At 47.9% G+C, this 21,669-nt stretch overlaps 1 protein-coding gene across 5 annotated transcripts in view; it reads left to right on the forward strand.

The window, feature by feature from the left end:
* RUNX1 (RUNX family transcription factor 1) overlaps positions 1-21,669 on the forward strand; it is a 255,533-nt gene that overhangs the window by 162,218 nt on the left and 71,646 nt on the right. For all 5 annotated transcript variants that reach the window (XM_078452808.2, XM_078452809.2, XM_060640455.3 and 2 more), the window contains one exon: positions 3,816-3,972. In XM_078452808.2, the coding sequence (XP_078308934.1) occupies positions 3,816-3,972 (157 nt within the window). The remainder of the gene's footprint in view (positions 1-3,815; positions 3,973-21,669) is intronic.

Here is a 21,669-nt window from a genome sequence, read left to right on the forward strand (position 1 = left end):
GAGCAGACAGAATTTTCAGCGAGGAAACGAGCCCAAAGGTTAGGGGGGAAAAGCAAGCTAGCCTTCAAAACGTGACTCCGTCCCAGTTGACTCCCTGTGTATCCCTGGCTCCACTCTCCATGTAGCCACCTACCTTCCTCCCAGAGAGTTTCCGTAGACATTATTACTTTAAAATGTGGATTTTTAAATAAGCCCCAGACAATCTCTTTAAGAAGTTAATCAGTGAAGAATGATTGCTTTGCCTGTAATATGGAGGAGAAAATGTGAACCAATGATAAAGTCTGATGATATTGACGAAAAGAGCATGTAAGTGATTCTTTACTAGCCTTCCGAAATCCTATGTGTAAATCCCCTGCTTTAATGTTTGAAATGGAAGGGACACTTCAGATTACAAAATAGATTTCCTTAAAATAGATTAAAATATGCCTATTTGCTTGTCCTGGACCCCAAAAATGTAACTCCCCCCCCCTCATTTTTCCCATGGAACACCTTTATTTTTTAGCATAGAAAAGATACATATTTTACTACTGTGAAAATCTTAAATTTGCTGCGTGTTACCCATTACTTACAGAAGCAGCCTAAAAAAGCTATTTAGATGACTTAGGATTTTTTTTTTTTAATACTGCAATATTACAGTCTGTTTAGGCCCTGGCTCACCAGGGTCCGAAGGCATAAACATGCCTTCAACAAGTTCAGAGGCTTTGGATGCTAATAGTCATATACTTTCTGTAAGAAAGAAAGAAGTCGTGTTTCTATCGGCAAGACTTCAGTCCCTGGGCATGCATTAAATGTCATCTTGGCTGAGTTCTGGGTTCCACTCCACAGCTTTCTTTGAAACTCTGGAAAATTAAGGGATTTGAAATAAATGAATTGTAACTGTAATTTCAACCTAATTAGAGTTGTTTAAAATGCCAGTCTGAATGTGTGAGCAGGCCAGCCAAGAGCGGTGTGGGGAGATCCACTGCAGTACCTAGGAGGGCTGATATTTTGCCCAACTTCCTGATACTTTAAAAACAGAAGTAAAACAAAATATGAGATATCCTTTGGCCAGCAAGTCCCTTCTTGTCTGTTTGGTCTGTGTTAAATGTAAATGTTTGTGTTTCCTTACCTATTGTTTATAGCTTTTCATTCCAGTTCCTTCTTTCTTTCTGTTTGAAGTTAGATTTTTTTTTTTTTATTCTCTCCTTATTGCCTATCAGTGACACAATCTGTATAAAATTAGCAGACGTGTTAGTTTTAATTTTTTAATTTTTTTATCTAGGCTAAGTAGGCTTGTTAACAATTAGATGTTATACGTTATTACTGTAATTTCCCCGGATTTAATATTCTCCCCTTTCCTCCTGCCAAAAGCAAAAAAAAAAAAAATCCCTCTGAGATCAATAAAAGACCAAATAAATGATCTTCAGGCACCCAAATATCTCTGACTTTTGTTGCATTTTTTTTTAGAAAGGGAGGGGTAGGAGTTAAACTCCTAACTCTGTTGGTCTTAAATTCCAACATCAACAACCTTTTCATATTTAGCCACCATGATCATTTTACTCTATATTTGTTTCCACTTGATGAAGGTCTCACAAGTTTGCCAAATTACTGACAAAGATAGTCTTGGAAAGATGAGAGAGGTCCAGGCGTGGAGCATCGTGCGAGGAGCCAGGGGGAGGAAGGTGATTTAGAATACGTTTGGGAAGCTATGCAACAAGATTTACTTACTTCAACCTCTGTACAGACTCTGCCCCAAGAGCGAATTATTGAGTTTGAAAACCATGTAATTAAGCATACAGTCCTTGTATACTTACTGAAGGTTGGATTAAAATAGAGAAGCCGGGTCATCACAGGGAGATGGGGACGAGGAAGTAAAAATATGTGTTCCAGGAGAGCATTTCAACACTGTGAGCTAATTTTACAGAGGGAAGTGAAAATAGTGAAGAAAAAAAAAAAAAAAGTGGAAAAATTTTTAAGAGACTGAAAAAAGCAGAATAAAGCAAGCACGTTTTGTGGGAATAGAAAAAGTGGTAAAAAAATAATAATAATAATAAGTAAATAACTGATCAGGGAGATTTAGTTCAATGATGTTTTCGAAACAAAAGGGAATTGTCATATTACTGCTCTTAATTAAAAGGCAACAAACACGCTTCTAATGGGAACTAAATATCTAATTAGAGGGTGCTTGGGGAATAAATAGCTGTGTTTTTAAATCTCCTTCGTAGAAAACATGCCCAGCATTGGGATGGAAAGGATTAGAAAGAAAGATAAAAGGCCCAGACTGTGTTTGAGAGAGCAAGTGTGCTAAGACAGATAAAGAATGTGCTTACCTACTGCTGTGTGGGCTGGTTCTCCCGGTCCCATAGTCTCTTGTGGTGAGATGGCTTGTCCTCCCTGCCAGACTCCTCAGAGCCCAAGAGCTGAAGCATCCCAAGGCACAAAAGCAATGGATGGTCACTTGGATGACACGGGGAGGCCACGAAGATGGGCATTTCGAGAAACCATGGCTTTGCTATCAGGGAGCCTATGGCAGCCTTTTTTGCAGACAGGAAAAGAGGGTCGAGAATATAGGTATTAACCCCCAAATTGGGTAAAAATGAAGAGGTAGAAAACACAGGGAAGAAATAATCCCTAGAGAATGCTTTGCTGTTCCCACTCAAACACAGTATGAAGAAAGCGGCTGTGTAATTGGCATGATTAACACAAATGCACTACTGACTGAGAAAGTACCATGAGGAATATCAGAAACGATAGAACTTGGGGTATTTTCATTGGAAGTCCTGTGACCACTTTAAAAAAAAATAGAAGCAATGGAAATTTAGCTGGTAATAGTTGTCTAACCCCAATAAAGAGTTTCTAGAAGGGTCAAATGATGGGATACGACTGCACAAAGTATCTTTATACCACACTCTTCAGAGCATTTTACCTTGGAAATTACTGCTTTTTTCATTACCTGAGTATCAAAAATACTTATCTACCAGTCTTGTCTACCAGCCCTGTTAGGAAATCCATTCCTATGCAATTACGTTAGCGGAACTCCTCTTCAAGGTCAGCTGGGTTTGGGGAAAACCTCAGTCAACTATCAGGATGCAGTGGACGCGTCTGGGGGACCCACAGATATAAAAATGCCACCTAGTTCCACTCCTGAATTCAGAGCAGCACATAACAGGGAGAGCCCCTCTTCTCTGACGTCTGTTGATGTTGGAATTAGTAATAAACAAAGGATACAATTCTGATTTTTTTTTTCCTTTGCCTGCCAGAATTCCCTGCTACTGACAATCAGAATAAGAGAAGCGAGCAGGGGGTCTCAATGATGACCTGCAGAGGGACAGCATCCCTCAAGAACGGTCAACAATTCAGTTGTAATGATCGAATTCAATTTTGGCAGAAATGAGTTTGAACACCTAAAAGCAAAGTTGGCCCTGTTAGGCCCATCAATGGAGGTCTGGACAAGCGAAAAAAGGGGTTAGGTTATAGACTCACAAAAACAAGATATTACGTTTCTCAGATGTGCACGAGTAAGATGATTGCGTTCGTGAGAAGGCACAGCTTTCCAGAGCCTTGGCCGCATTCAGTCTCCTTCCAACTGTGCCATGTGACCTGATGTGGCTTTATTAGATGAATGTTTTAGGACTCGAAAATTTATATTTAGTTCTGGATAATGGAATTCAAAGAAATTCTTCCCATGAATAACTTTTCTGTCATTTTGCTATTCCTTTTGCAAACTTAAAAAGGATCACTTAATATACATTTAATTTTAGAGCAATTACTACACCAGAGACACCAACGTTTGTAACATTTCTGATGTCTGCGTTTGTCCCTTGGCTGGTGTTTAGGTGGTGGCTCTGGGGGATGTCCCAGATGGTACTCTGGTCACTGTGATGGCAGGCAATGACGAAAACTACTCAGCCGAACTGAGAAATGCCACCGCAGCCATGAAAAACCAAGTTGCAAGATTCAATGACCTCAGGTTTGTCGGTCGGAGTGGACGAGGTATGTATCCGTCAAAACTGAACTTGAAACACAAGTATTTACATGGCAACAGACCCAGATTTCAAAACCTTCTAGAAGTTTCCGTGATGGAAGTTCCCCCCTAGAAATAGTCTTCCTTGTTCTTATCACTACATCGAGCTTTTAAAAAATATTTATTTAAAACTTAATATGTTTTCAAGATTCATTGTTGCCTTCTATTATTGAGCCAGTTTAAAACTGCTTTGGAAGATGTAAAACATGAAATGTGAACTTCAAGGAAATCCCTCAGGTCCTCACTAAAATTTAAAAATATAAAACTCACCATCATGGAAACTGAGATTGTACAACTGGTGTTCTCAACTTGGTAATTATCAAAAATCTCTACAATAGAAGCCTCTAACTTAGATTCCATGAGCTGTCTGTGACAAGGGACCAAGTTTCAGATGAGCACTTCTGATCGTTTTAAGGGATATGCAATATATGGTTACTGAAATGTGGTTTCAAATTTACCATTTTATGGCAAAATATGAAGCCACGGTGTTGATATCCTTCTGGTTTGGTAGATTTGATGGCGTTTTGCCACCTTCCTTGTTTCGTGTCATTTGGATGCCTTATTATTTGGGGGAGGGGTCAGACCCAGTTAACATTTTCGTGCTAATGTGTTAAAGACTGGATTACCCAAAGGAACTGTTCTGTGTGTTTTGTTTTTCTGTGCCCATTACTGAAGTATTAGAGCAGAAAGAGGAATTTTGGCCCGTAAACCCCTCTGGTTTCCAATTATTTTCAAATATTGTGTTTTCTCTGCATTGTGGGAACTGAAGTCATATTTTATAAATAGCAATAAGTACTAGAAGTTTAATTGGAGAGGAAGGAGAGTTTGTTTTGAAAATCTCCTTTTCACGATATAGTAATGAATAACCTAATGCATACAAGTTGTTTCGAATATAATAAAAGTCACAACAAGGGCCTGAACAACAGTAGATGACTCTTGTATTTAAAAAAAAAGATTAAAGTATAACCAGTGGACAATTAAACATAAGAGTAATCATTACTCTTTATAAAGGCATTGCAAAATATAAGAAACTCTGTGTTTGACTAGTCAAAGAGGGGAAGGGGTAAAGGTGTGTTGCTTTTGGGGGCAATCATTTTTGCTATCTTAGCCATCCAGAGCATTTTTCAAATAGCATCCTAGGTTGAGAAAGAAAGAAAAAAAAAGAGATAACATGATTGAATACATATGTTCATAATACTATGTTAATAATAGGGTAATGCAAAGAAAATTATATCCACTTATGGAAAGCATGAGAGATGCTGTAATGTATAAAAGCATAAAGTCATTAAATGGGTTCACTTGTTATATTAAAAGTCCCCGCCTTTCAGTAAATGGAATTCACATTATGATTCAGAGATGTGTGTTTAGAAAACATCTCGAAGGCTTCAGATGAGTGGCTGGCCGAGTAGGTGAGAAGCCAATAAAACACAAAGGCCCTATCTATTGTCTGGGGCCTGCCTGCCTGCCAGCCTCGCTCGCCATCTCACTTCAGTTCTTGTGGATGTGCGTTATCAGGAACGGTGGCCGAGTCTCACTGCACCGCATTCCCAGAGAAGGTCCCGTTATCGTAGCGCGCGTCTATGGGGGTCTGCGTGTTGGGTTTGGGTTATACAAGTGTGGGAAACTTGAACGGATCGTGCCGGTGACATTTCCCCACAAACAGTGCTGTAGTGGCTTTGAGGCAGTATGCAGTTAGTCGGTGCTCATGAAGAATGAGATTTTGAAAGCAGCATGCTTCCTTTTCTGGCATCGAGGGCTGGTCTCTTGTCCCCCATTGGCCATTTCTGTTTTGAGTGGGTGACTAATAGGTGATTGTGTTTACCTGGGGAACAGTGAACTGTTTCCCCAAGGTGTGGATTGTTTGCACTTGGCTGCCTGATTCGTGCCAGAATGCCCTCGAGTTTGCATAAAACCCAAAGAGTAAAATAAGTGGACCCAAGGCCGGGCTGTCTTCTGATAACCTGGAACAAGAAAATCGATTAAAATGCCATAAAGGGACAATATCTGTTTGGAATGGGCTCCGCTTCCCCTGCGAGATAATAAGCAATCCAAAATATAGGAGCCCTAATTACAGATTTGACCCAATTATGGTTATCCTGTAGATTGTTGGTCTTGAGTTATTTGTGTGCTTGTGTTTTTTTTTTTTTTTTTTTTTAGTCAGTACTACAAAACAAAACGGGCTGTCAAAAGGCCCCATTTGACTCTGTGTCCTTATGTCTCTCCATAGTTATAAAATACAACTCGATTTTACTCTCTCGAGTGGAAGTGTCAACATCGAAGCCTGCCAGATCTTTTTTTTTTTTTTTTTGTAATTTGCTTCCCATTACGAAGAGAGCAGATGATTCTACTAATTTTGACAATTAGCCTTAATCTTCCTCACTGAATCTTGTCCTTTTAAAGTGTCATTACGTTTTCTTAGGCGATCTTCAGGCTATTTACTGTTTCATTTTCTGGTTTTGAAAATGTGCCTGAAAACACGTCATTGGCATCAACACACCACAGTGGCCGAGAAGGTCCTGGCTATTGGCTCGTCCAAACATTTCTGTGCCAGTTTTGCATTCTGTCAAACAGCACAGATCCGATGGATTCTCAAAAGGGCTTGGTGCTCAGCTCCAAACGAAGGGTAGAAAAAGAAACTCCCTTTTCTTTTTACCAGCTGCCAGTCCATGCAGATTGGAAAACCTCGCAGAAATCGCCAGAGGTTGGACGTGGAAGGGTTTTTCTCTGTTCGACAAAACTGATCTGTCTGGGTGCTGGCTCATATCCAGGATCACACAACGTCTAACCTCAAGTTCAGTGCAACTGGGGAAACCTGCCCTTCCGGCTTTTAAGGCCTTGCTGACAACACTGGCCCCTAAAAAATATTGGTGAAGGCTTCAGCAGTCTGAACCGTCTTTCTTTTTCCCCTTCCCTCCTTTTGCTCCTTGCCAGTTTAAATCTCGTTCAGGGTATACTTCCCTTTTGGGAGTTTCTCCCTTCGATTTGGTGTCTCCATAGAAATGGACTCTTCCTTTACAATGGAAGAAGAGTTAGCAGCTCCCAGGGGAGGAGAGGTTATGCAGAGCACACAGGTTGTTGTTCAGAACCTTTCACTTAACCACAAGTTCTGGGACCGTCCCTCACCGCCGGAAAATTGAAGTTCAGGGTCAAAAGAGGTTCTCTGTGGCGAGGTGAATTAACAGTCGCTTCCATCAATTTACATGGGCAGTTGAGGCAGGTATCACCGACATTTGCAGCTACAGGAAAGCATAGCGTGGCTGCAGCTGAGAGACATTTAAGAAATTTTAGCAATGAGATCTGTGAGTGCTTCCGTCCCCGTTGGAGTACATAGTCAGTTGGAAAGCAATCGATCAATCAGGGAATACCGGCTCTAGTGAATTCATTTTAGAACCAAAGAGGAAATCTACCAGACCCTATCATCAACCACATCATAAACGAGGGAAGAGAATCCAGTGTAAATTTCCTTCTAACTTCTAAGAGTGTGATTTTTAATCTTTTGGGAACATCACAGAAAGTTTTGAAAATCCCTTGGAAGCCTTCTCCCAAGGGAAAAAATATACGCATATACGCTTACACGCGGAGTTTCCCCTGCACAGTTTCGTTTTCCAGGACTGCTGAGGCTCATTTGTGGTCACCTTCTGGGGAGCCATGGACCGCCCCGGCCCAAGCCAAGAATCTGTGAATTTGAAACTTGCCTTGGAGGGCCAGCCTAGCACGGGGCTGCACACAATAGATAACTGGCATATAAATAAGTGAACAGACAAGGCATTCTTCTTGCACCCTGTGTGTTTTGGTAACACCTGTTTTTATTATCGCCGGGACCTGCTTTGTATAATTAGGAAAATAGATCCCATTCGAACTGCTGGTCCAAACCTTTTGAAGGCCATCAGGTATGCACACGTGCTGTCCCTCGAAAGGGGAAGGGGCCCGTTTTGTCAGAGCCTCATCTCAGTGAATGCCTGGACTCCCCCACACCCCTGCAGTGTGGACTCCATGCTCAGCCCCCATGAGGTCCCCAGTTCTCTGGGCTGTTAGAATGGGGTTTAATTTCTTGGAGGAATTTATGTATATGTTGACCTCCCTGGCAACTTAAGTCTCCACTTTCAAAATGGTTACCCCTTCCCAATGCTTTTATAAAATGAAATTCCTTCATTATGTTCTTGCTCTGGATGTCTTCCCAGGCAGAATATTTACCCTGTCACTATCTGAGTTACTGTGTATTTATGTAATGTTTGTTACGTAAGGCACTTCCATTCTTAAGTTATTTTACATTATTTGGAGAACAGTATGAGGAGGTTGCGTTCAGATGAATGAAAGACTGCGGTTGACGTGAAAGGAAGGCACCTTTAGGAGAGGATAAACTGTCCTGATATCCTGACCGAAAAGAGAGGCATCTTTATGGAGAAAGAAATGGTCTGAATGATTCACAATATTTTCATAGGACCCAAGTCATTCTCCCTTGCATCACAGAGTCCTCTAAGAGGGGTAGGAAAAATTTATCTGACAACCCCAGAGTTGTTCCATGGGTAACATTCAAGATAATAAGCTGGTAATCAGATCTCCTGGAGAAAATATAAAAAAAGACACGAGGTATATTCAAATCAACTCTCCCATTCTCCCCTTTTTTTCTCAGTTGCTATTGATTTACATTTAAAAATTATATATTATATATATTTATATTCATACTTAGTATATATATGTTTAGTATATATATATTGAATATGTGTATGAGCATATATATACATGTACACACACTGAAATCTGCTCTCAGACTTCACTGTGGGCAAATATGGATTTAAAAAAAAAAAAAAAAAAAAAAAAGACTTAACTTCTGATACACCAAGCCCTGCAAAGCCCTAGCAAATAATTCCTTTAGACGACAGGTCGAGAGCTCGTGTCCATGATCTGATGTAGAATCCATCTTTTCTTTCTTTAAATTTTTTTAAGTCTACTTATTTATTTTGAGAGAGAGCACGAGCAGGGGAGGGGCAGAGAGAGAGGGAGAGACAGAGAATCCCAAGCAGGCTCCGCACCATCAGCACAGAGACCGATGAGGGGCTCCGACCTGTGAGATCACGACGTGAGCCGAAGCCAAGAGTCGGACACTTACCCCGCTGAGCCACCCAGGCGCCCCTAAAATTCATCTTTAGAGATCAGCTTTCTCATTCTGTTTCACATTTGCCAATAAAAGGGGTAGCAACACTTTCTTAAAGCCGGTTGCTCCCTTCCTTCCCCCGCCCTCCCATCAGCACCCCCACCACTATCACCACTGGTGGTCCTTGTCCTGTTAAGACGTGGCAGGGACCAAGGAGAAAAGCCCTCTTGGAAACTGCTTATGCCTCGAGCACAGAGTTTCAGAATTCATCTCTTCATGGTTTTCTTGCTGGTGTTACAAAGTGCCAGACGTTGCTGATAGGGTCAGACGGTTTTTTGAAATTGAAGTGAGTGGCCCGAGCAATATTTCAGAGCTGGTGGGCAGACGCTGGACCGCACCCGCCCTCCACCCCTTCCGTGCCAGCCAGCTTGAGTTCGGCCAAGGCAGTTCTTTTTGGTGGGGACAGGGGACTCTCAATCAGCAAGCGCCTCCGAGACAAATAATGGTTGAATGATTTTTAGAGCTTCCTGTTTCAGCGGCAAGCATTATAGACATAAACAGCGGTCCGGCCAACGGCCACGACGCTGCTCTGGTTCTAATAAATCAGTTTTGTATTTTCTTTCTGTGCCGGTTGGCGAGGGGCAAGAGAGGGTGGAGAAGATTGGTGAGGGAAGAGCATGTTCTGTGTTATTATTTTCTTTTGAAAAAGAAAAATTACTTGTCGGAAAAGAGAGAGAATATACTGTCTGACTGTTTGCTTTCTGTTGATGATTATAAAACGAGTTCGGATCACTCGGGGGGTGTTTATAAACAGTCACGTCCTGTCAGTATGAAGAGGTTATGTGTTTTTGAAGGATCTGTTGGGCTTTCAGTCAGTGCGTGCGTGTGTGTGCGTGCGTGCGTGTGCCCATGTAGCCCCACCGAAAAGCCTTCTTGGACCAAATTATCTTTGGCACTACACGCATGCTAAAGGATGCGATTACCAAAAATTAATAAGTGAGCAGCGTAGATTGAATGAGTTGCCTGTGAATACTTCCAAATGTGCCGACTCACTGTCGGGGCGTGGGGGACATATCGCGGCTCTTCAAGATGTGTATTTTTGTAGGGGCACCTGTCGGTGGCTCAGTCGGTGGGGGTCACGATCTCACGGCTCTTGAGTTGAGCCCTGCATCGGGCTCACTGCTGACGGTGCAGAGCCTGCTTCAGATCTTCTGTCCCCTCTCTCTCTGCCCCTTCCCCACTTGCGCTCTCTCTCGAAAATAAAGAAACCTAAAAAGGAAAAACATTTTCACATACACACATGAGTTGGGCTTCGGGCAACGCCTGGCCCCCATCACCACAACAGTTCTGATGCGAGTCCCTCGCTAGGCAGAGGTATGTTCGGTCTGTGTTCCGGACGGAGCTCCCCGTGGCGTGCGCTTTGCCCCGCGCTCATCTGGGACTCGAGCGTGTCCCCAGCCTCTGTCGGGCACAGATGCCACGCAGGAGCTCCACGTGTTGTCGGAGAACTTCCTCTAGTGAGGGTTTCCGGGGGTCGAGGACCCGTAAGTCACGAAGTGATCCCAACATCCTTCTTGGAGAGGCTCTTGGCCTTTCTCAGCTGCTGGAGCCAGAACGGGTGTCTTGCCATGTCCTTGGTGTGGAAGAGTGCGTCTAGAAGCTACTTAAACTGTGTTCTTCTCAAAGAAGATGGAAGTAAATTTCCTGTTGATTTTTCAACTTAGATGAATCCCTGCTTTTACCTCGAGATTTCAGACCGTCATTAAGGATGTGTGGGTGGCGTCAGCCGTAGACAGTTCCACCTCCCGCAGCCTCCTGACCCAAGGAAACTCCTGGGTCTGGTTAATGGGAGTGCTGGCGGGCATTCTCAGGGTGCTGTGTGGCCCTAACTGAGTCACCTTATGCAAACAAAGGAGACTTTCCTTGGCTTGCTCGAAGGCACTGCACAGGAGTATGGGTGTTTGAGCTCAGCTGGTGATCTGTGTGCTTATCAGATCTCGGCAGACGAGGCGACGAGGGATGGGCCTGCTGGGAGGTGGAAACATTCCAGCTCGCTCAAGGCACTGGTTTTGGGTCTTTACGGTTGTTTTTCCTTCATTCTACTTGAAATTATTGTATGGAGTACAGTCAGTATCTATTTACTTCTAATGTTTTTGATTCTTTAATGTTTATTTATTTTTGAGAGAGAGAGACAGAGAGCCAGCAGGGAAGGGGCAGAGAGAGAGAGAGAGAGGGAGACACAGAATCCGAGGCAGGCTCCAGGCTCCGAGCCGTCAGCGCCGAGCCCGACGTGGGGCTTGAACCCGCAAGCCGTGAGATCATGACCTGAGCCGAAGTCGGATGCTTAGCCGCCTGAGCCACCCAGGCGCCCTATTTATTTGTAATTAATGAGAAGCCGATCTAAACTCATCCCATGATACGGCTCTGGCTGCCCCTTTGAGTGGTGCACCTCCAGTGCCTACACTGCTGGGTCTTTCCAGGTGCTCTGTCTTCGTCATGCCTTTGGAAACCTCAGGGCAGGCCACAGTCGGTATTTTCTCCGTCTTTCTGCTTATCCATTTTGATGATGGGCTCACTCAGTCGTTCCCAGCTGGGGTGATTTTGACCCCCATGGGACACTCGGTAGCATCTGGAGACATTTTTGGCTGTCGCCACTGGCACGGGGATGTGCTGGTAACCTCTAGTGGGTGGAAGCCAGGGATGGGGCCCCACACCCTGCGGTGCACAGGCTAACCCGCCACCCCATCCCCCGCCACCCCAACCCCCCCCCCACACACACACACTGGCAATGGAGTCACGCGTCTGAAACGTCAGTAGCGCTGAGACTGAGAACGCTCCTCCAGCACCACACTCATTCATGAGAAGTGGCAAAATGTCTCCCTTCCCCCCCTACCCCCAACACTTTCTGCCTCTCCCCAAAATACATGACAAGCTTACATTCAAAAGCTCACAGAGAATAAAAAAAAATAAAATTAGGAAACATCACTGAATAGTAAAGTCTTATTTTAAAAATGAAAACCTACGGGTGTTCTAGGTGCATACATCGGCCCCATCTCCGAACATGAACGTCCCCGGGTGGCAGGGGGACGTGTGGAGGCCAGGAGTGGCTGCGTGCGGGGCCACATGGCAGGAGAAGCTCTTCCTGGAAGAGTCCCCATACTGCAGCCGGTCCCTCAGGAGTGTCCCACAGGTGTAGGGACTGGGAACCAGTGAAAGTACCGTGCTGGCTTCTCAGTGCTCAGCACCCCCACCCGCACAGTGCTGCAGTCCGGGACCACCGATCCACCACTCTGGGAACATGAATCGGTGTGAACGGCCAGGGTCCCCTTGAACTAAAAAGTGCTGAAAGCAAAGTCCTGGAATGCATCACTGACGGACACCAGAAAGGGCTTGGTCTGCACACCTTGGGAAAGAAAAAAAAAAAAACAAAAACAAAAACGGAGGAAACACGTAAAGGAGCAGAGAAGGGGCCCAATCTGCTGGCCGTCTCTGACATGGTCCTGGGTTCCCAGGTACCACAGACAGACAGGTGGGTCTCTTCCAGAACTTTCTCCCACCTGCCCCAACATTAGTTCTGCTCTCACTTGTTTCCCATCCTGAGATTCAGGGTAAGATGATTTGAAACACATCTGAAGGGGTTCTTACTGCATCAAGGTCGCGTCGGCTGCAGGCTGAATTTCTCAAAGAAATTTTGCTGGGAGTGCTTTCCCTGGTTTCCGTTGGCTTGCTTCAGCCCTGCGTGGAAACCCCCACTCTTACCTTTCCTGCCCCACGGACGCTCCCCTTTAGGCTCCCCCCAGTTAAGCAACCATCCCCCAGATTCAGCCGTGGAGATCTGTGGCATGTCAAATAATTAGAGATAGCTGGCTGCCGAAATGGGAGTTCACGGGCAGCATCTGCGCTGGGGCCGTGCCGAGCCCATGTGCTTGGAGTGAAGGTCGCCGGGGAAAGAGCTCAAGAACAGCTGTGGCATGCACGGGGACACTGCAGGGGTAACCGAGACCCAAGCACCACGAAAAAGACGGGAGGATGTGCCTGGCGCTCCCAAGAGGTGGACCCCCAAGAATTTTCAAAAACCTGAAAGATCTGAGCCTGCACTAGAAAAGCACCGTGTGGTATCCTCAGTGCCTGGCACAGAGCGGAGTCTCATTAAACGTCTTCCGGCGAGTGATGGCTCCCGGACTCTTCGGGAAGTACAGCCTCGTGGCTAGTGCATGGACTTTGCTGGATTCTCGGCTGAGGCAGGTGTCTCACCCTCAATACTATCAACTTCTAGGGCTGAGTTTTCATTATTGTGGGGCTGCCCTGGGTGTTGTCGGATGGTTAGCAGTATCCCTGGCCTCGCCCCGGTAGCCGGTAGCAGCTCCATTCCCAACTGTGACAGCCACAAATGTGTGCACGTGTCACCAAGTGCCACTGGGGGCGGGGGTGGGAGGGGCGGGGATCGCCCCGGGTGCAGAACGCTGGCACGGAGCTGTGCGTCCGTGGGCAAGTCACTTGACCTTTCTGAGCCTGATTCTGGCTCCGTCCTTGGCAGCGGGGGTGGGTGCAGGGAGGATGTCCTGACACAAGGGACACGCGACAGGAGTCACTCACTGCCTCACATGGTAGATGTGCTTCAGTGACAGGAACTCTGCAGAGCAGATGATGGAAACTGTGAGCTCGTAACAAACGACAGCCACGGGGACCTGCTGTGTGGTTTATCCAAGTGGACGAGTGCCCTTGCTCGCTGGCCGCGTGGAGGTCTCGGGTCGCGAAAGAGTTATACGCAGCGGGCCCCGAGATCTCAGATGAGCGGTGGCAGAGGCGACATTAAATATGCACTGTAATTTGAGGCACGTTTTTCATGGGAGAAGAAGTTCTCCCAACTTAGCCATTGCACGTCTTTTGTGCAAACGTTAGTGGCATGCAAATGTTTAGGATTCATACATGCCCCTTTAATTCCCCACCGTATTTTAACAATAAACACTGCATTTTCACGATGAAGCAGAATAATCCCTTTGTCCTGTCGCTGGGCTCCACAGGCTGGCACCCAGGAGCGTCATATTCTTCCTGCACGGTAATTGCTGACTCCACCCAGGTTTGGGGAGTTTAGTACCATGGCGCTTGCCTTGGACTTGGACCGTACTTAAGGACACGCTGGCTGTTCCCCTGGGAGCCATTTTAAGGTTGTATCACAGCATTTTTAGAAACTGCAAGCGAACGTTCGTGCACTTTCTTTTGGCCATCTATAAATGGAGAATTAACTAATCTGGCTATTGCTTGGCAAAGTATCCTACTACATACTGTCGCCTCACGTTCTGTCCAAATCCACGGGCTCTGCATTACACCGAAGCGATTGCTTGCCAGTCAGTGTGCCTCTGACTTACAGGGGCAACCTAGAACCCACACGCCTGTTCGCCATGATTCTGTGGGTCCACGGGAGGTAGCGCGGCGTGGTCCGAGGCCTGCGGGGCTCGCTAAGATGTGCTGGCCTCAGTCTCCCCATCTGTACAGTGGGCGTGGCTGTGCCTCTCACGCGCGCCTCCAAGGATGGGAACAAGATGATGTGGGTGTGGCAGGACTCAGGAAGAAGAGATCCCGCTTCCCCGGGCATGTCTTTCCCTCTGCCGTGAGAAGCACGGAGGGAGGTGGGAAAAGAGCAGGTCGGCACGTGAGTCCCTGAATCAGACACTTAGGAAGGAGGCTGTTTTCCACTCTTGCTTCTGGATGCGAGGAATTCCTTTATCCTTCTAAGAACCTCATAAAACGAGAGTGCCTGAGACACAGCGGGAGTTTCACAAACATTCATAAGTAAATACAATAACAGTAGTATAATCGTTCCAGACATTGGCTGGATTTTTTGACATGGGGTGGACCTTGTGTTCTCGGTTTTAACTGGTAAGTCTCGCACAGGCTTCAGACGCTTCCAGTGCGGGAAGTAGAGGGTCCGTCGCTTTTTTCTGAGACTTCACCCCCACGCCCGGAGGTCATTTAACGAGGGCACTTCGTTCATTCCCCCATTCATCCATTCAGCCATTCACCAGATATGCATTGTGCACCTACTGTGTTCCAGGCACTGGGTCCCCACTGGAGATACAAAGATCAGCCAAAGAGAAGCCACAGCCTTTGGGAGCTAGCGAGGGGCCAGCAGTCAAGCAGATGAGCAGTCGCGCAGAACCTAGTGAAGTTTGTCTTCCCGGACAAACTGCCGTCTCCGTTGAGACATTTCAGGATGTCAGGTGAAGGCACCAAGAAGAGTGTCCGAGCAGAGAAAACAGGGCGGGCAAGAACACCTGCCCGTGGAGGAGCCAGAAGATGCTCCAGTGGCCATCTGGGGAGGGCTTTGGAGGAGGAGGAGACCCAGAGAGCGGCTCAAGGCCTGGACCTCCATCCACACTGGGAATTGGGCCTGGTCCCAGGGAAGGGGAGAACCGCCCACATGCTTTTAGGCAGGGACTTGACATCAGCAGATACAAAGTGCAGAAAGATAGGCAGCTTGCAGATGTAGAAAGGGAAAGGAGGCTTGGGGCCTTCGAGACCGAAAACTGCCATTTCTGCCCGCAGGCAGCCTCGGACGTGTGCATACCCAGTTTGTAGACATCCTATTTGGTGAATGTCGTTGCCCCCAGAGTCCGCTCCTGCCGGGCCCTGCCTGCCACACCCCCAGTCCTGCCTGGCGCTTCTCCCTTCTTTCAGCCGCCACACCACCTGCCTTCCCGGAAGCAGCCGCTGTGGGGTCTGAAAGGCTGGAGGCAGAACGGAGGACCCCAGCGCTGCCTTCCCTTCTAAATGTCCACTCCTGGGTCTCTGCTGAAGCGTCGTGAGGGGTTGGGCTGTATCCTTGAGGCAGCCGGCCATCACACTATCAGAGTCAGGGCTAGGACGAGGCTACTTTGATCACCTGCCCGCTATGTAAGCCTCTGGCTCGATTTCCCCTGGGAGACTTGGGTCACCAACCAGAGGGCTCCCCCAGCCGCAGTTCAGGGTCTTGGAAGTGTTTGGGCTAAAAGGATTAAAACTTGATTCCTCCACCAAGATGCCCAGGAACCGTGACACCAAAAGAAAAGGGAAGATCGTGGAGGGACCGTGAAATCCGGGGAAAGGAATGCAGAGTCACATGAGTGTCGTGGTGCCTTGGGGTTGGGTAAATATTCTCCAGGAAGAAGAAGGCTTGCCCATCCATGCCCCTGGTCAGGCCGAGCTCACACCGGTGCCACGAGAAAGGAAAGCCACGCCTTCAAAGTGAAATCGGACGCCGTAAAGAACCAGCTGTCAGATTGAAAGTTTATGGGATAATTCACTGATCCAGTGATCGAACCTTTTTTTATTGCCTCGGAACAAGACACAAAGATGAGTAAAATGCTGCCCCTGTCCTCGACTTCCAGAGGAGATTTCCAGAGAAAATGCTCTGCACGTTTTCAGCTTTCTGTACGTAAAACAATGCTTTTTTTCAAACAATTCGTCACTCCCTCCCCCCCCCCCCAAAATGCTGTTTTTTATGGAAAACTGAGTTCTGTGTTCAAAGTCCATGTCAGGAGACTTTGGGGGGGGGGGCACCAGCAGCATGGGCCCCCCGTCTGCATTCTGCCCGTGTGGATGCAGGTACCCTTACCTTAGATCAACACATCTGCAAACACACAGGGCCCTTTGCCTGCATGTGGATACACACGGACGTCTTCATTTCAGTTCAATTTAGAGAAAGTAGGAAATTCTGTGCGACTTGAAGGATTTGTACCCTATCCAGAAATCCTCATGTAAATCATTTGACAGCTCCCCTGTCAAAAATAGTGGTGTTTAGATGAGGAAATGGATGAGAGCAAAAGCATGAACTCTGGCTGTTCGGCTGTTCCAGTGGAAAACGTAAGAAATGTAAATTAAAAATGCTTTGTGTGTAGAGGGCGCCTGGGTGGCTCAGCTGGTTGAGCGTCTGACTCTTGATTATGGCTCAGGTCATGATTTCATGGTTTGTGAGATCGAGCCCCACACTGGGTGGAGAGCTTGCTTGGGATTCTCTCTCTCTCTCTCAAAATAAATAAATAAGCATCTTCTAAAAATGCTTAATGTGCAGCACCTGGGTGGCTCAGTCAGTTGAGCATTAGACTCTTGATTTCAGTTCAGGTCATGATCACGTGGTCATGAGATGGACCCCCGCGTCCGGCAGGGTGTGGAACCTGCTTGGGATACTCTCTTTCCCTCTCTCTCTGCCCCACTTCCCCCGCTCACTCGCTCGCTCTCTCTCAAAAAAAAAAAAAAAAAAAAAAAGTGCTTTGTGAAAAATACCCCCAGTTCAGATTTCCCCTGGAATCTGAGGGTGCATTAATTTTAATACTTAGTTATCCTTCATGAAAAGGAGACCCGGCACAATCTCTACAGTAAAAGGAGAACTCTTCCTGCAACATTTCAGAATCTGTTGGGATTTCCAGAATTTGCAAAGAGCAAAACCTGAGCCTTCATGGGCTTTTCTTGCTTTTCAAAGCTGCATTTTTTTTCCCTTCGTTTGACTGTTCTTTACTTGCGCTCTTAAGTGTTTAAAGTTCGTGAGCACAGCCGGTTTTCCCGCAGAGATGCCCACGCAAGTGAAAGATGTCATGACGGTGTGTCCCCGCGGCCCCCTGCCCCTTCCGGCCCCCACGGCCGACGGCCCTCTGTGCGGACAGCCTTCCCTTGCGTGACAAAGGGCAAGTTTCACATCCCAGCGAAACTGCCTCAAAAGGAGAAGAGTCTCAGGTCCAAACCTACCCCAAGGAGAGTGACAGAAACACAGCCCAGCGGCCGAGGAGCCAATGCAGACAGATGGGCTATACCCACGAACCAAACCCAGGGAGGGACAGTCACAACGGGACAGGACTGAGAGAGCTGCCCCTGACACCATTGGCATAGGAGGACACTGCCGTGATGTGACAGGGCCCCAGCTTCTGTGTCTGCTATTCCGCTCGTGGGCGAGGAACGATTTCGAGTGGCCTTTACGCCCTGTCTTCCCCTCCCCACCCTCGGCCCCTTGGGGAGCAGTCCTGAGGTTTGACTACTTCTCAGATGCGGTGAGGAATCGGAGTCTGTGCTGGGGCCACAAGGAACTGCCCAGCTGTGGCTTTATTAGACCACAGGTGGCTGTCAGAGGTCAGCAGCCCGAGGCCTGGAAACGTGGGGCCGCCTGAAAGCGTCGGGGAAGACTCACCCGTGACCTTCTTCCCGACTAAATAAAGCAGTTAGTGTTTTGTCCTGGCACTCGGATGAACTCGACACTGGCGTCGAGGGGGGCGACACATGGTCGCCGGGGAGCATTTGGCCCAGCGTGTTTATAGGGCGGATCAGCCAGCCACAGTTGTGCCTCACAAAGACCGCCAGCTGGCGGGGCAGGAGTGAACTTGACATTCCAGTTGAACGTGCAGTTTTCCTGACGTGTCCGCGGGGCTCGGGCCGCTGTCCTGTCTGCTGCCCTCTGTGCTCTGCCTCCGTTTGCTGGGACTCTAGGGAAAACAGGGAGGGCCTGGTGGAGCTTCAAGGGTGCCCCCTGCCCGGCACCCACCAGCCCCATCAGACCTCGACGTGCCTCGTCACCAGCTCCTCCTCCCCAGATCGCCCCCACCTCCGTCTTCGTGGAATCACCTTGCTCACGTCTTTAACGATAATTAAACCAGTATGTGCGGATTCGTTACTTCATTGAACTTGCATAATGAGACGATGAGATGGAAAGACTGGTGTCGCCCCCGTTTTACGGATGACAAAGCTGAGGCCCCAGAGAGGTTAGGTGACTTGCTCAAGGTCAGGCGGCTAGCATGTGGCAGAGATACGGAAACGGGCATTTCTGGCTTCAGGGCCCACACTGTAACTCACACTCTGCATATGCCCACGTCCACCAGATTATATACTCAGTGCCTTATCTTTCGCAGCTTTTGAGCATAAGGCGACCCTTCTGTCCCCTGTCGTGTAGCTCCTGCCTCCTCATTCAGTCCTAGCGTTCGAGTTCGAGCTTCTAAACGGGTTCCTCCTGGAACCCGACCACTGGCCAGAGCTGAGGCTGCCGTTTGAGTTAGTCCCTGTGAGCTGGAGAAGGAAGGTCTCTGTGCGCCCTTTGGGCGCTCGCTGCACCGTGTACCCCCACACGGGACACCTGCAGCCTGCCGCTCGTCCCCTCGGGAGCCAAGAGCAGCGTGCCTCGGGGCGCCAAGGCCTCTGCTCGTCTCCTGGCACCAAAGCCAGGGATGCAGGGGAACTTCGAGCCTCTCCGGGCCACACAAGTGAATGAATCAGCTCTCTCTACGGCAGCACCGTCCTCCCAGGCCCGCACTGGATCCTGCAGAGCCACTTTTGGGGATGGCAGTTATTTAGCCGGTCCGTTCTCCTTTGCTCTCCTCTGACTTACCAGTCTGGCTACAGTCTGCTGGGAAAAACACTTCAGCCTCTTTCACTCTCCACACCCACGCACTTCAAATACCAGGCCCATAGGTCATTCTAATGAGGGAATCCGGCTAACAGCGCGTGTGCTCTTGGTGGGGGCAGCTACCACCACTCCAGGTGCCGGCCAACAAGGGCTGGGAGGCGGTGAAGGGCAGCGCGTGGGGGGCCCCGAGGCTCCAAACGGCAGTCACGGGTGCCCACTGGCCGACTCTCGCCAGTTATCAAGCTCGGTGCCAGGTCTGATCGGAGGAACACAAGGAAGTCGGAGGCAGAGTTTTCCCAGAGTGGAAAAATGTCACACACACCTGTGAACAAAGTGTCATCACTTATTACCTCCGTCTATGAGGTCATGAGCAGATGTCCTGGTGCTCAAAGCCGTAAACAAGAGCCCATTGTGAGGGGAGGAAGCAGAATATCTCCACCGTCGTGAACAGCACGTTCCTGGGGCCAGAACGCCCCAGCTAGTGGCTCTTGCTGGACGGACGGTCACATTTCTCGTGACTGCACATAAAACGATGGGCAGAAATAAAATGATAGAGTTAGAATTATGGGCAACAATTTCACAAGTATTCACCTTGGTTGGATTTCATTCCCGATTAAGCAGGCCAGTCTGTGGTTTCCCGGGGGGGTGGCATTAAATGCTCAGCTGCCAGGAGCCCAAATTCAGCCCCGTAAGAAGCTGCTTCTGAACTATAACCCAGGCTCACGGTTAGCTGTCGAGCACAATGTGGGTATAGCGAAGTCACGGGGGCTACATTCGCTTTCTGGGGCAATGGTAGAGCATGGAAATTATGCCAGGAGTCTGGATTCCCAGTGCTGCTGGCAATGAGTTTGCAAATCGGGTTTTGGGATTTCCTGACGACAACGTGAAGAACAGTGGGTGTAAAGCTGAGAGATCTGGGTTCTGCTGTGTATACAGGCTGTGTGACTTGGGGCAAGTTACGGAATTTCCCTGAGCCTTCGCTTTGCTACCTGTTGACGAGGGACAATAAAATCTCTCTTGTTTACTTCATGAGACCATTCCGACGACCCAATGCAATAGTATAGAGGAAAAGGCGTGAAAGGTTGCAAGTTCTACACAAATCTGAAAATGCCAATATTATAAAAACTAATTCTTCGTTGTCATTTAGGAAATCAAGATTGGGATGATCGTATGGGGCACCTGGGTGGCTAAGCCGGTTGAGCATCCAACTTCTTGATTTCAGCTCAGGTGGTGATCTCACCGTTCGTGACATCAAGCCCCACATCAGACTCTGCACTGACAGTGCGGAGCCTGCTTGAGATTCTCTCTCTCTCTCTCTCTCTCTCTCTACCCCTCCCCCACTCGTAGGCACGTGCGTTCCCCCCCACCCCCGCCCTCTAAAATGAATAAACGTTTAAAAAAAGGGATAGGATGATTCACTAGGGCTACCAAAGGAGTGGGACCATTTCAGAGGGTAAAATATACAGGTGCCTGTAGAGAACTTGTTAGTCATAATGTCAAGACCGGAACTCTGACGACATTCGGTGTTTGAACTAGCTTGTATAGTGTTCCCTAAAAACTCATGTTCACGGGGAACCTCAGAAGGCAACCTTACTTAGATATAGGGGTTTTGCAGATGTAATCAAGTAAGGTGAGGACATCTCGGGCGAGGGTGGGCCCTAACTCCAATGACTGGTGCCCTTATAAGGAGAAGTGCATTTGGAGACAGAAGCCACACAGGGGAACAAAGGCCGCGTGACAGCAGAGGCAGAAGCTGAATGATGAACTTGGACGCCAAGGAAAGCCCAGGCTTGCCTGCGAGCACCAGAAGCAGGGACAAGGAAGGAAGGATTCTGCCCCAGAGCCTTCAGAGAGAGCACGGCCCTGCCGACACCTTGATATTGGATTTCTGGCCTCTAGAACTATGAGACAATAAATTTCAGTTGTTTTAAGCCTCCTCCCCCCCCCCCCCGCCCCCACCGTCGGTTTGTGGAAATTTGTTAACAGCAGCTCTAGGAAAGTAATACAGTATTTTCACGGACTCTGAAATGCTGACGCTACAGGTGATGGGGGAGGCGCACGGGGGCACAGCTACATGTAGGCACACACACGCACGTGAACGTGGGCGCCGGGAGGGCTGCGTCCTCAGAAGATACCGTGAGTTGAAAGTGACCTTGTGCGTATCCCACGACCCCCGGGCTCCCTGTTTTGCAGATCAGGAGACTGAGA

Source organism: Panthera onca, chromosome C2 (genome assembly GCF_046562875.1).
Source record: "Panthera onca isolate mPanOnc1 chromosome C2, mPanOnc1 haplotype 2, whole genome shotgun sequence".
Classification (NCBI taxonomy): domain Eukaryota; kingdom Metazoa; phylum Chordata; class Mammalia; order Carnivora; family Felidae; genus Panthera; species Panthera onca.